This window comes from Mus caroli, chromosome 12, assembly GCF_900094665.2.
Source record: "Mus caroli chromosome 12, CAROLI_EIJ_v1.1, whole genome shotgun sequence".
Lineage (NCBI taxonomy): Eukaryota > Metazoa > Chordata > Mammalia > Rodentia > Muridae > Mus > Mus caroli.
The window spans coordinates 37035650-37050100 of record NC_034581.1 but is presented as its reverse complement, the minus strand read 5'-3'; the positions used below and the strand labels follow the sequence as shown (position 1 = coordinate 37050100).

Here is a 14451-nt window from a genome sequence, read left to right as displayed (position 1 = left end):
GAACCACAACAGGATGAGACAAGGGTAGTAGCACCTTGAATTCTGTCAGGATTTCCACATACCTGAATGGGTTTCTAGACAGAGGCTACTAGTTTGAACTACTTCCTTTTTTGGAGATACCTAGAGGGCTTCATATCAAGAACTTTTCTAACAGTAGTAATAATGTGTTTGAAGCTTCTCCAATCAATGTCCTTACCCTTTCCTGTGTCTGGAATGCCCTATATAGGTCAGAGATCCTCATGATCTCTATTATTAACACATAGAATCCTGGGGTACTTGTCAGGTCCTTTCTTTGGGAACAGGAGTCCCACATGGACCTCACATGGTCAGAGAGTTACCAGTTCATCACAATTGGGAGTGGTATTGACTTTGCCTTGTCTTTAGTTTCAGTGAGAATTAAAGTGCTTGACCAGGGGCTGGAGAGATGGTGCAGTAGTTAAGAGATTAGATCGTATAGAAGGTGTATGCTCAGTTCTCCACAAACGTGGTGGCTCCCAAGCATCCATAACTCCAGTTCCTAGGTATTTGATGCCGTCTTCTGAACTCAGGCACCAGGCACACACACAGCACACATACATAAGTGCAGGCAAAATATTCATTCACAAAATGAAACAAATAAATATAAAATAATAAATGATAAGTGCTTTAGGAAGGGCTTTGAGAATAGAAACCCAGTCCTGGATACAATCTTTCAGCCCTGCCCATATAGAAAGTCCTTTTTTATATCAGTGAAGTCACAATACAGCCCATCACGTATCACTGAGGTTTCATCAATGGTAACTGTTTTTTTTTTTTTTTACCATCTTTATTATTATTACTAAATTAGTTAATTGGCATGTGTGTTTGCATGCAACATGTGGAGGTCAAAGGTCAGCTTTCAAGTGTCTGTTCCCACCATTCACCATTTAATTCCAGGTCATCGTACTCAGGCTCTCAGGTTTGGTGGCAGGTGCCTATACCCACTGAGCCATCTCCCTAAGTGTCTCATCCATACCCATAATGCATATGGAAGAAACTTGTAACTTTTTCTCACATATTCCTACCTGTATTTCTGACCCAGATAATCCTTTCCCTTTCCCAAAAGACTGCTTTGTTTTCCTTAACGCAGCAAGAATATCTCAGGAGAAACTTCCTCATTCATGTAAATTTGTAATATTTTCTTCCAAAAATGAATGCTCTACAGTGGAAACGCAGGCACTGTTATCCACTCCCCACCCCCCTCCTGACACCCACATTTCAGGCAGGTAGCTGGCAGCTGGTTTGCAATTCCTTTTCTTGGCTATTTTTGTCAAGGCAGAAAACAGAACCTGGATGCGAGCACTCTCCCTGTCATCTGTAAAAGTCTGCATTCACTGCTTATTCGAGCTGTCCTGGTAAGGGAGAAAATGGAAGAAATGGAGGTGTTGCCAATGTGTGCATGTTGGGAGGCTGGGGAGCCCTGAGGGTTCAGGTGTGATGCCTGACCAAGAGCTTGCCCCAGGACCTGGCTACAGGGCCAGCTTCTTAAAGCCATCACATAAAAGCTGCCTTGAAGTCTGAGTAATTCTTGGGCTACCTCCACACTGTATAGATACACCAAATCTCTGCACAGCTTCTGAGTATGTGGGCAAAAGGGAGTGACCCACAGAAATTCCACATAAACTCAAATCAGCCGGCTTTTGTTTGTTTGTTTGTTTGTTTGTTTTTGTTTTGTTTTGTTTTTCGAGACAGGGTTTCTCTGTGTAGCCCTGGCTGTCCTGGAACTCACTTTGTAGACCAGGCTGGCTTCGAACTCAGAAATCCTCTTGCTTCCGCCTCCCGAGTGCACTCGGCTTTTATGGCCTTCTAATTGAGAGTTAGTAGAAAAAGGCAGAGACACTATGGTGGCAACTTTGGTTTTCTGGTTGTTTTTTTTTTTTTTTCCTTCGTGTTTTAAAACAATGTATTTATTTGTTATTTTACTGGGCTGCTAGGAATTAAATCCAGGCCCCTACACATGCTAAGCAAACATTGTGTCAATTGAGCTATAAGCCTGTTAGTATATTGTCTTTCTTGACCTTAAGTCTCTCCTTTATACATTTCAGAGATGACAGATACATAGATATTGATGGACTGTTACCTTGTGCATCCTTCCAGCTTTGTTTTTACTCTTCCCTGAGTCTGGCATTCACTGACCTCCAGAGTGGAGATCACTCCTAGTACCTACTTATTTATTGATCACTATTTGCTTGGGCATTTTTTAGTCTCTTACAGAAATATCTTTACCATTTATAGATATTTCATAACCTACTTTTGTCTTTTTTAAAAATTCCAATGTACTCACAACGCTGAGAAAAGTAAAACAAATCTCACAGGAACACTGTCCAGATGTTACCCAGTTAGAATTTTCACTAATTTGTTTTACTACCATGCTGCCTAACTTTTTTCTCTAAAGAATTCTAAAGCAAGGCTGAGACATACTGTACTACTGCACCAATCAAAACACAACTATACAACTGTGACTGTACACAGTCACAATGCCTCTATCATGGCAGCACATCCACATATTAATTTTTTTCTAATTAATTAAAAACATAACCAACATCCAAACTTCCCGACGGTCCTGAAGCATGCAATGCATTGCTTTTGTTTCGGATACAGTTCAAACAAGGCCCACAGACTACACTCTATACCTGTACTTTTCTTCAGACAGTAGAGAAGTCAGAGAGTAGTCACACTTGGGTCTGTTTCATGCATGAAGGCTTCAGAGTAGCCTTATTGCTGAAACTCACACTTTTAGGAGCGAGGAACATATGCAAATCCAGATGGGCCCTCAAACATGGAAAATCCCATCCCTGCTGAGCTGGTGATGTTTGTAACACCAGCTCTTCGCTTACAAGACTCCTGTAAACCAGAGGGTACGAGTACAGCCCCATGGCTAGCTTCAGCCATGTGGTCATATTTGGAAGTACTTAGGGTACCTGCTACTCGGACTGTTGGAGTTTTATGTTTACGTACAGTGAGCAGCCTGATGGGGAAGTATTGATTTTTATACAGTGGTTACAAGATACTCTGTTCGCAAATGCAGATCAAAGAACCTGCTTTGTGTTTAGGAAGAATGTGAATCCATCTCGAAACAGAAAGTGAAAACATCTTTGCAGCTAAATGAGGGCCACATGTGCAGCAAGTTGCCAAGAACTAACCTCTTCAGGCCACCCCACTCTTCCAAGGGAACAAGTAAGTGGACAAAATTTGGGGGTTGAGGGTAGGGATGTAATATATAACTCTCTTCTTCTATTGCCTGAATAATTTTTATTCCTTTAATTTAGGAAATAAAAATATTGAGGAATAACACATTTAAAAAGAGGTATTCACTTATTACCAGTTAGTCCTTATTCAAAATAAGTTATTAAAACCATGTTATATCACTGAGCATCCACTAGTTATGTAGAAATTGGAACCCTGGAACTCGGGAGATGGAAATGTGAAACAGGATAAAAGCTATGCACCAAGTTGCCAGGTCCTCCAAAGGTTAAAATACACTGAAGACAAGAGCCAACAACTTTGCCTCTAAGCTTCTGTCCATGAGAAAGAAAGCAGGACACCAAGATTCCCCTGGATACATACTCATAAAGGCAGAACTTCTAACGGCCCAAGGTGGGAGCAATTGATATATGCAAGGACAGAGGCAGGCAGAGGCACAGCCAGGACAGTGGACTATCACAGACCCTCTAAAGGGAGGGAAGCTCTGACCTCTACATGGACCGAGCGTGAAACTCAGGATCCTCCTAAAAGAAGCAAGTCTGAGGAAGGACGACAAAGGCTGGATTTTCTCATGTACATGAAGTAGCAAGTGCAGAAAATTTAAGAGAGAAACTTGACACCTGAGGTGGAGAGTGATGGAAGCTTTCTTTGTTAGCCTAAAAAGAGTTAGGTTTTCTTACTGGATTTTTCAAATAAAACGTGTTCTTGTTTCTGGCCCCCACTTCCTTTGCCACTCTTCCTTCCCTTGCACCCTCCCCTCCCCAGGGCCTCCTTTCCTACAGCAACTCAGTTTTCTAGGACAGGAGTTCTGGAGATGATGGTGGTCAGGTCAACTGGCAAGATGAACATAGTACTATTCAACACTGAGAAATAGTTAAGATTGAAAAATTTATAAGACTCTCCAGCCTAGATATTCCATTCTGTGTTTTAGTAAAATCTAGAGACAGTTATAGGATCTTATTTTTCAGATGCAAACTCATTTTATTTTTCTTGGATCATCATTAAGTATTCATGAATGACAAAGCTCCCCACATTGCTGTGCATATTTGAGGGACATATAAATTCTGGGCAAAAATCAGTCTGTAACAAGAAAGCAAGCCCTCCTATCTCTAAGCTGTACTTCAATGAGCCCCACCAAAGGAAGGAACTCTTCCATCATCACATAGTCCAATGTCAATCCCTTAAATAAGTTGCAAGGGATTCACATGCAGTAACAGTGAATGATATAAACAGTATAAAATTAATATGCCAAATTAAATGTTATAAATCTCTAGAAAGAGATTTTATGCCAATGAAATTTAGAACAGTTTATCTGCCAAATATTATTCTTTCTGTGCAGGCAGATCTGTGCCATCGGTTTGCTGGGATAATATGCTTTCTACACTGTGGCAGATTAACACAATTGGATCTAAGAGTCTCTTAGCAACTGCAAATGCTTTGAAAGGCCTTTGGTGATATTCTTTATGGTACAGATCAATGGCATGAAAGGTGTTTTAGAATGATGATGGTTAAGGCAACCTTTCACCAAGTTTAATCCAAATTGACAAGGATTCATAGCTTCCTTTCAGAGCTGTAAAAGTTTTGTGGTTTCACATTCTGGAAAGTTCGTTTATTGCTAGAGAATGTTCAAAGGATTCGAACACTGCTAGACAATGTTCCTGGGATACTAGATCTCAAACCATGTTGTTAATAAGAAAAGAAGTAAAGGTATTGGGATGGTTTTCAAATAGACACCAGTGTGAAGAATTAACCGTATCCAGTGCTCACACGATGTCAGTTTCTGGAGACAGCTTTTGTGTGCGATAGAGTCAAACACTGCTACTGATGAACATCTCTTCTTATGTGTATGGAAAGGTCAGGAGATGAGCTGGACCACAGAGGGGACTGTGCTTCTGATCACTTACCTAGGTTTTGCCACATGCTAAAAATTTCACAACCCATGGTGACACGCATATCACCATACCTGAAATAGAAAAAGATAAAAATCAAAACTGATGTCATTTTCAGAACAAAGGACTTGTGTTCTGTAGGATACAGTGTGCCATTCTGAATTAAAGGCAAGAGATTTTTAAATATAGATAGCTAGTGAACACGTCTCAGTGGCCTTAAATAAAATACCCCCATAAACTCATAACTTTTGATTTCTATAATGCGGAATTCTGAAAACACCACAAGAAAAGGTATTAATAAACTCAAATATTGAAATTTCCCTGAAAACCCTGCTCTAACAATTGCTTCCCTTCTTGTCATTTCCAGCTGCGAGCATTCTGATTTGCGAACATCTGGAACTAAGCATCCTCACTGAGAGCACACTTCCATCCTCTGTACTTACTTTTCTAGCACCTTTTTCTTTTTAGAAGGTGTGAACATCTCCAGCTGCAGACACAACTGGTTTATAAAAATGACAGCGAGGTAAAAGTAGGAATCCCAGATCTAAAACAAGAACGAGATACATTAAATAGTATTGAGCTAGGCAAACATCACACGAGCCGATGCAATGGCTGACCTTGGCTTCAGAAGCAGTCAAGGGATGAAGAGTGGACTAGGTAGCAGCCACAGCTAGCTATAAATTCGTGGGGTGACACACAGTTGAACTTTTCTGCTATAAAATTAAAGAAATACTCTCTTGCTATTGCTTAACATCTGAAGCCCAGAGGCATGCGCTCTCTGGTGTAGCTAAAGGACAAATGCTTTCTTTCAGTAACTTTACTCTGAGCATCTCCAGGCAGCCTTAGGTATTTCATGCCTGTGTGGATTAATTTTTGGTGCTTCTTTTGATGGACAACTTTTTTAAAAAAAATGCATCTGTATCTCTGGAAGCACTAATTGCCTTAAATTCACATTGTATCTTTAAACTCCCTATCCAGACAAATTTTTGAGTCATAAATTTTCTTATGCCAAAAAGAGAAAAAGAAAGACATCAGAATAAAATTTCCAGAAATAAACAGCAGAAGCCATGTAGGACATATGGACTAAAATTATGTCTCCAGGGATGTCACATCAGAGGACAGCTAAATAACTACAAGAAACAGATCAAGAGCTATCTGTCACGGGTATAGGGCTCTCACAAATAAAACAGGGATGTGATAGAAACCCCAAACTAAAATGATTCTACTAAAAACATGTATTAAAGGGGTATTGGGTTCTCCTGGCTGGAGTTAAAGTCCGCCGGACATAGTTGCTGAGCATTGAACACAGTTAAGAGCAGCAAGCGCTCTTAACTGTTGTGCTTTCTCCAGTCACTCCACTAATAATATTTATTCAAGGAAATCTAGGCACAGGGCAATTTTAATTTTACAAGGATATACATTTAAAGGAAAATTTACAAGGAGGAAGTAGTAGAAGAAAATAAATGTCAAAAAAGAAAAGAAAGGAAAAGAAAAGGAAAGGAAAGGAAAGGAAAGGAAAGAAAAAAGAAAAGAAGAGAAGAGAAGAGAAGAGAAAAGAAAAGAAAAGAAAAGAAAAGAAAAGAAAAGAAAAGAAAAGAAAAGAAAAGAGAAGAAAAAAAGAAAAGAAATGTCAAAAAGCAGGGGCTGGGGGTGTAGGAGGTAGATGAGGGCGCTTGCTAAGCTACTGTGACATGTTACCCTGTGTCATGGGTAGAATATATTGAATTTTCAGTTAAGTTTCTACTAGTTCTTTAGATGGCTGGGATTTTTGTTTAACTGAGCCCAGGGTTAGCTCCTGTATGACAGGCAAGAGTACTTAGAATTTTTATTATTGCATTTATGTTTTCTGTATTTTCTAGTTGTCAAATCTTACTAAATGTTTAATGTTGAACATGTTACTTAAAAAAAAAAAACAGGAAACAGGAAACAAAGATACCATTATTGAGAAAGGAAGGCACAGCAGGTACTTTGTCTATACATTATCACTTGCTATTGGGTTTAAAAATGATAAAACTGTCTAGGCTAGGCGGACATGCAGGAAGATCAGCAGTCATATTACTGATGAACTGAGAATCCTACCTGAAAGAATCGTACTAAGGTTTCATAGTTTTCACCATCTCACTCCAAAAATTCAAAGCTAGGAAAGTGTTCATTTCTTTCTTTATAAACTTTAAAAAGCAAAAACCTAAAACTCTAAAATAAAACTTTAAAATGACTTAAAAACATGTACGAGATCCTTCTTGTTGTACCCTGGAATGGCACAATAAACAAGCACAATAATTAAAATTTACAGTAACAGGTATGGCCAATCTTCTTTTAAGCACAATGATTTCCATCAGGCTGATAAGCAAATGTAATAAAAACAGTGCTAACATTATGCACAGTTAAAACTAATATTCTCAGGAACACAAGCAAGGTGCCTCTCTAAAATACAGCACAGATCTTTCAGCCCAAGCCAGCCAGTCATGGATCAGATACTGACCTTATAATCAAAGTTTTCATTTAAGAAGTTCTTACGGAGTGCATCGGAGAGGTACAGAACTGTTGTGATGATAACACTAGTGATTAAAAAAAACACACACAGAATTAGAGCTGAAATTGTACAGTAGTGAAATTCAATTAAGAATAAAACACATTTAAGATAAAAGAAAATCTCCTCCAGGAAGCATGTGGATTAAAAACAAAACAAAACAAAACAAACTAAAGCAGAGAAAAATATCTAGTTGAGAGCCAGTTCGTTCACAAAATGATACACAGGAAGATTTATAAATTTAACTAATTCATACACACATATACTCATATATTAATGTCTTAGAACCATTTAAAATTAATTTCTAAATGAGGCAAAATTACTTAATGTAAACATAACTGTACTTGATTATCATGAATGACAGAGAGCCTAAAGATGCAATGGATAGATAAAACGACAGACAGCAATGTTCCTTTATGAGCCACTGTCTCTCTGTTCTCCATGTAAGGTGTCAGATGGCACAGAAGGACGATGGAAGGCAGAGTCACAGCATTTTAAAAGTAACTTAAATTTGCCAGAGGTAATTGTCATCTCAAAGACTTATTGCTGAATAAGTTCACCCTTTTCAGATCTTTCTGAACTCTGGCTGGCTAGCTCAACTCAGCTGTTCTGATCCAAACTCCTCTCCAAGATCACTGATTTAATCTGGCTTCTTTTAGCTTCAGACTGAATTGCTCTGCCTGGCCTCATACTAACTTTGGCAATGTGTTCTAATCTGGCTCTTTCTCATTCTCTGGCTTCTGTCTTCACTTGAGACTAGCTTGTTCTCTCTGCAACCTGTCTTTAAAACTGTCTTGGTAAAACTGTACCCCCACCCCACGCTCTCTCTGCTGCTCTTAAATAGTCTCCCTTTCCTGACTGCTCTCATGAGAGTTGGGCATATCATCCTAACTCTGACTCATTCTGACAAATCTTTTTCTGATTTGTCACTTTGTCTGCTATTCAATTAGACATCAATTTCAAACATGGATGCTTCCTTCAAAAAAACTAAGTTTACCTTCAATGTTAGGGTATACTAAGGTAAAGGTGTGTACTAAGGGCATGTCTGTATTTCATCCAGAGGGATTAAAGGTGTGCAGCATGTCCATTTCCAGTCAGGTCACATAGTCCTAGAAAGTCGTTGGATGTGATCCCTTGCCTGAGCAGCCATGTTGCTAGATTAAAATTCCTCTATACAGGAGGCCAGACTAACACTAAAGACACAATTTCTTTAAGTGTCTATAACCCCATAAAAACAGAGTCACAGCCACTCCAAGAAAGAGTCATCTCCCAAGGGCAGAAGAACACAGAGATAGCTCTATGTTCTTAGCACTCCTACACACACACACACACACACACACACACACACATATCTATCTATCTATCTATCTATCTATCTATCTATCTATCTATCTATCTATCTATCTATCTATCTCTATATCTATCTTGCTTGGGAATTTAATGAAGAAGGATTTGGTGAATATTTTTGTCTAGGTCTGAACAGAGGTCTGTAATTTGTTAAAAAAATCTACTCATATTGATAGCCAGGAGAGTATACATTCAAATTTGAAGGTGTCTGTAACTGGTTAACTTAATGGTGAGACAAGCCAGCACTTTAACTATTAAAAAGTAGCATCAGTGCACAAATGGTTGACTTCTATAATTGTTTTGGTCTTTTCTTAGGTGAATATGTAATGCTGCATTAGGTTTGAGGAGGTCTTGCCTGTCATCATGAAAGTCAGAATTGAAGAGATAAAGGGAAGAGTAAAATAAAACATCCTACCAACCTTACTCCTTGGTTATGCAAGTGGAAAAATACAGGTAAGAATACTTTTATTATATTAATAATTGTAAAATTGATAGTCTCTGAAGGATATAATGGCTCATTACTGTTTTCACTTACTGGAACATTCACTGTATATCTTTCTTGCCATACAGGGAAATAGAAACAAGGCCAAGGGCTGGGTGGTTAAAGAAGGAAGAAAGGAAAACTGAACCATTATCTTTCAAGCACCCAACGGGACCCTGTTTACACACATACACATACACTTCTGAACAGATCACCATCCTTTTCAAAGAGTCTTGTTACCAAAGTTAAGTGAGAGAAAACCCAGTAAAATTGAGAATTGCTGTGATCTCCTCACCTCCCACGTCAGATATAACAAGCCAGTTTCACACTAGAGAGAGGAATTGCCTCACTTGATGGTATAGAGGTAGTTGTTTGCATAGGTCCTCCCCAAAACAATGATGATAAGTGAGAACTCATTGGGGTTCCCCAAAGGACTTTACCATGTGAATGTAAAGCTTTTTTTTTTTTCCCTTAGAAGTAAAGATTTATGTACCCTTATCAATATATCTGGGGAAAACATCCAAAAATTGAAATCTTTTAAACTCATTCACAAACTAATTCAACAAACATTATGGTAATATGAGCTATGCAAAAGGTCAACAACAAATGTAAAGCTTTATTATCAGAAGATGACAATGCTATCAGGTAAGAAGTGACTATTTATCCATTACTCAGATCACTGGGATTCTAGGTTTAATGAGGGAAGGTTTAGAGGCGGGGGGTGCAGCTTGATGGCAGAGTGTGTGCTTAGCCATCACAAGGGCTTACATTCAATCAGTCAAACAAATGAACTCAAAAAATTCTACCAGCTTAAATAAGTAAAATGTGAACTCTGTGTGTGTACACATTCTTGTGTGCATGTGCAGGGTAGGATGTCAACTGTTTTTATCTATCACTACCATCTTATTCTCTTGAGAAAGGGCCTCTCAATAAACCTGGAGACTAAGGTCCTGGAAAAAGAATGACTAATTCAAATTTCCAGTTGAGAAAAGGCAATTCCCTAGAAGAATTATAAAATTGCTTACATGCTAGGTCATAAACACAGATAATACTTATGGTAGCTCGAGATGCATGTACTGATTAACATGGAACCTCTGTGGTCTTAGTACTAGAATCATTGATGTTTTAAAACTGCAGACAGCTGGGCCTTCCCTCTGGAGATTATAATATGCACAGGATATCTGGCTTTGCGGAGCTCCCAGGGTATTTTTGGTGCACCTGGAGTAGAGAGCCCCCATTCTAGGCCAATGCTTCTCATACTTCAGTGGGTACGTGGTAACCTACTTAACATTCAGACAATGAGTCAGGCAGCCTGGAGTAGTTCTTGGAAGTCTGTATCTCTAACAAGCTCTAAGTGATGGCATTGCTCTTGTCCATAAAGCACCCTTTGAAGAGCAAGGCTCCAGAGCAGTGGTTCTCAACCTTTCTAATGTTTCGAACCTTTCATACAGCGCCTCATGTTGTGGTGACCCACAATCATAAAGTTATTTTTTATTACTACTTTATAACTGTACTTTTGCTACTGTTATGATCCTGATGTAAATATCTGATATGTGACCCCCCCCAAAGGGGTCATGATCCTCATGTTGAGAAAAGCATCCCAGGGCTGGAGAGATGGCTCAGTGGTTAAGAGCACTGACTGCTCTTCCAGAGGTCCTGGGTTCAATTCCCAGCAACCACATGGTGGCTCACAACCACCTGTAATGGTATCTGATGCCCTCTTCTGGTGTGTCTGAAGACAGCTACAGTGTACTTATACATAATAAATAAGTAAATAAAAAAAAAAAAAAGAAAGAAAAGCATCCCAACAAATTCTGCTTCTGCATGTTCCTCTCCGTGGGGTTTCAGTAGTCTTAGGGTCTGCAGTGCAGCATATGGTCCTATTGATAGACTGATGATCTTGGACATTTATCAGCGCTGCCTGTTCTGCTGGAACAGAGACACAGGGTTCAGGCTTCTCAGGGAGGAAAATACAAAAGGCCGAGAGAATGCCATGCTACCAAATAAACTATGAAATACAAACCAGGATATAGTCAACTATACATACTTTCAAAAGATGTAACTTAACTAATTGCCCAGTTATTTATGTAATTTTCACTAAGTTAAAAATGATAGGTTGCCTCTTATACCTTTGTAAGAATTCCCAAATAAGTTAAAATTCTGATAAACAATTTTTTTGGCCTCAGTGAAGGTATCTAATATGGCATATGGATCTGTTTAGTGTTTTTTTTTTAATTAATTTATTTTTAATTGAATATTTTCTTTATTTACATTTCAAATGTTATTCCCTATCCTGGTTTCCCCTGGGAAACCTCCTATCCTTTCCCTCCTCCCCCTGCTGTGTTTAATATGATAGAGAGAGGACCGCAAAGCAAGAGTTCTCAAGGCTAGAAAGGTCGTAGAAAGGCTCTACTTCACATGCTTTCCAGTTCGTGCATATGTTTTCTTCCAAAGAGCTCTCATTCCATCCCCCGGCCTCAGATCCCAGCCATGGCTTCCCTGCCATTTGGTCCATCTACTTTCTCTTTTGCATTTCCGCTGGGATATCTAATAGCACCTTGCTTGTTTGTTTCCTACAGGGTTTTGCTGTGTCTCTCAGACTGCCCTGGAATTCACTCTGTAGTTCGGCCTCTTCTTGTACTTGAGGCCTGTTTTCCTATTTCAGCATCCTGAGTACTAGAACAACAAGCATTACATCTGGATGCTAACATCACCTTAAACTTACCTTTCTCACAGACTTCCTCTCTTCTCTCACTCCATGAGTATCTTCTCTCTCTGTATTCTCCACTTAACCCACTGGTACCACACTGGTCCATCATTACTCATTTCTCCTCTCTTCCACTCACATCCATTCATCTGGAGACCTCACCATCCTCATCTTCAAAATCAATCTTCAGACTACCTTCATTGCTACCCACCAGTCCAAGCCACCACCTCTCATTTGGATGGCTGCAGCAAACTTCTGACTGACTCTTCCCCATTTCTCTTTGTCTCTCTATTTGGACCCTGTACCAGCTTGCAATGGCACCAACAATGGAGACTCCTCTTTCTCCACATCCTCGCCAGCATCCCCTGTCACCTCAATTTTTGATCGTAGCCATTCTGACTGCTGTAAGGTGGAATCTCAGAGTTGTTTTGATTTGTATTTCCCTGATGATTAAGGATGTTGAACATTTTTCAGGTGCTTCTCAGCCATTCAGTATTCCTCAGGTGAGAATTCTTTGTTTAGCTCTGTACCCCATTTTTAATAGGGTTATTTGATTTTCTGAAGTCCATCTTCTTGAGTTCCATATATTAGTCCCCTATCTGATTTAGGATTGGTAAAGATCCTTTCCCAATCTGTTGGTAGCCTTTTTGTCTTATTGACAGTGTCTTTTGCCTTACAGAAGCTTTGCAATTTTATGAGGTCCTGTTTGTTGATTCTCGATCTTACAGCACAAGCCATTGCTGTTCTGTTCAGGAATTTTTTCCAGGTGCCCATATCTTCAAGGCTTTCCCCCACTTTCTCCTCTATAAGTTTCAGTGTCTCTGGTTTTATGTGGAGTTCCTTGATCCACTTAGACTTGAGCTTTGTACAAGGAGATAGGAATGGATCAATTCCCTTTCTTCTACATGATAACAGCCAATAGACCCAGCACCATTTGTTGAAGATACTGTCTTCTTTCCACTGGATGGTTTTAGCTCCTTTGTCAAAGATCAAGTGACCATAGGTGTGTGGGCTCATTTCTGTATTCCTCTTCTAACAAAGAAGTTCCCTGCTTCACCTTGACAGGGCCACATTCCCTCTGATCACAGGGACTTCTGTGTACATTATCTCTATTGATAGGAATAAGTTGGTTTTTTTTTTTTTCCGCTATTTGCCCATTATCATCACATTAGCTTTAGCTCAAGTTTCACACTTTCATGAAAGTCCCTTTTTAGTTCAGTCCACAACAAAAGTCCCTTCAAAAATTATCCCTACACCTCTGAGTTCTTTATATTTTTATCATTTGATATAAAGCACTACAATATAAATGGGTTAGTGAATGGAGGTTCTAAGGATCTTGGTTTAAAGAAATTAGTTATTTGTGCTCCCTCACAGAATGAACTAGCTACACACACACACACACACCCACACACCCACACACACACACGAGAAAGAGAGAGAGAGAGAGAGAGAGACAGAGAGAGAGAGACAGAGAGAGAGAGACAGAGAGAGAGAGAGACAGAGACAATATCTGTACCTTTCATCTAAAATTTAAATTGGTTATTATGTTGTGTCTGAAGCCAAAATACACACAAGACAAACAAAACAAGAACCTGAGATTTCAAGTGAAGATCCCAGCTTTCCTCAACAGATATAAGTGTGATGTAAGATTTATCTCCCAGAAACAATGCATAAAGCTGTGACTTTATTTTTATACTTTATTTCACAATGTGTATGGGAAGGAGGTGGAGAGAAATTTCTCTCAACGTGTCCTGTATTTTTGGTACTTAGTTTTCGGCATCCTTCTGTTCCTTCTTTCTTGGATGGAGGAGTGGTTATCATCTCCAGAAACATCTACCAGGGACCCACATGAGCACAGGGTAGCTATGCAAAAGGGAGGGGAAATTTCCTGTCCTAGTGGAACTGAGGCCTGGTATATTTGCTGTATTTCAAACTGTACATATAGGTGCAGACAAAAACAAAACAAGACAAGACAAAACAAAACAAAACACTCATACAAGGCACCTAGCATCTAGACCCAGGTTTTAGGGAATGCAGTGTGGAGCAGAAGAGGGATGAGATGGATATAACATGGCTTGGGGTGGGGGATGGGGGGAAGTTACAGGGGCTTGAGTCACGTGATAAAGACAGCAATGAAGTATTGAGGGATAGGTATTTGGTTGTGTTTAAGAGATAAGCATCAGGACTTCTCAGCTAGGGCTAATAAAGGCAGGAACATAGGTTAAAACAACTCTTCAAGAGGCCTTGAAAGACCACGAAAGAGAAAGAACGTAGT

At 39.4% G+C, this 14451-nt stretch overlaps 1 protein-coding gene across 7 annotated transcripts in view; it reads right to left on the bottom strand.

The window, feature by feature from the left end:
- Dock4 (dedicator of cytokinesis 4) overlaps positions 1 to 14451 on the bottom strand; it is a 406102-nt gene that overhangs the window by 63167 nt on the left and 328484 nt on the right. For all 7 annotated transcript variants that reach the window (XM_029484743.1, XM_029484748.1, XM_029484747.1 and 4 more), the window contains exons 28-30: positions 7594 to 7669; positions 5555 to 5655; positions 5127 to 5185 (exon numbers count right to left, since the gene is read on the bottom strand). In XM_029484743.1, the coding sequence (XP_029340603.1) occupies positions 5127 to 5185; positions 5555 to 5655; positions 7594 to 7669 (236 nt within the window). The remainder of the gene's footprint in view (positions 1 to 5126; positions 5186 to 5554; positions 5656 to 7593; positions 7670 to 14451) is intronic.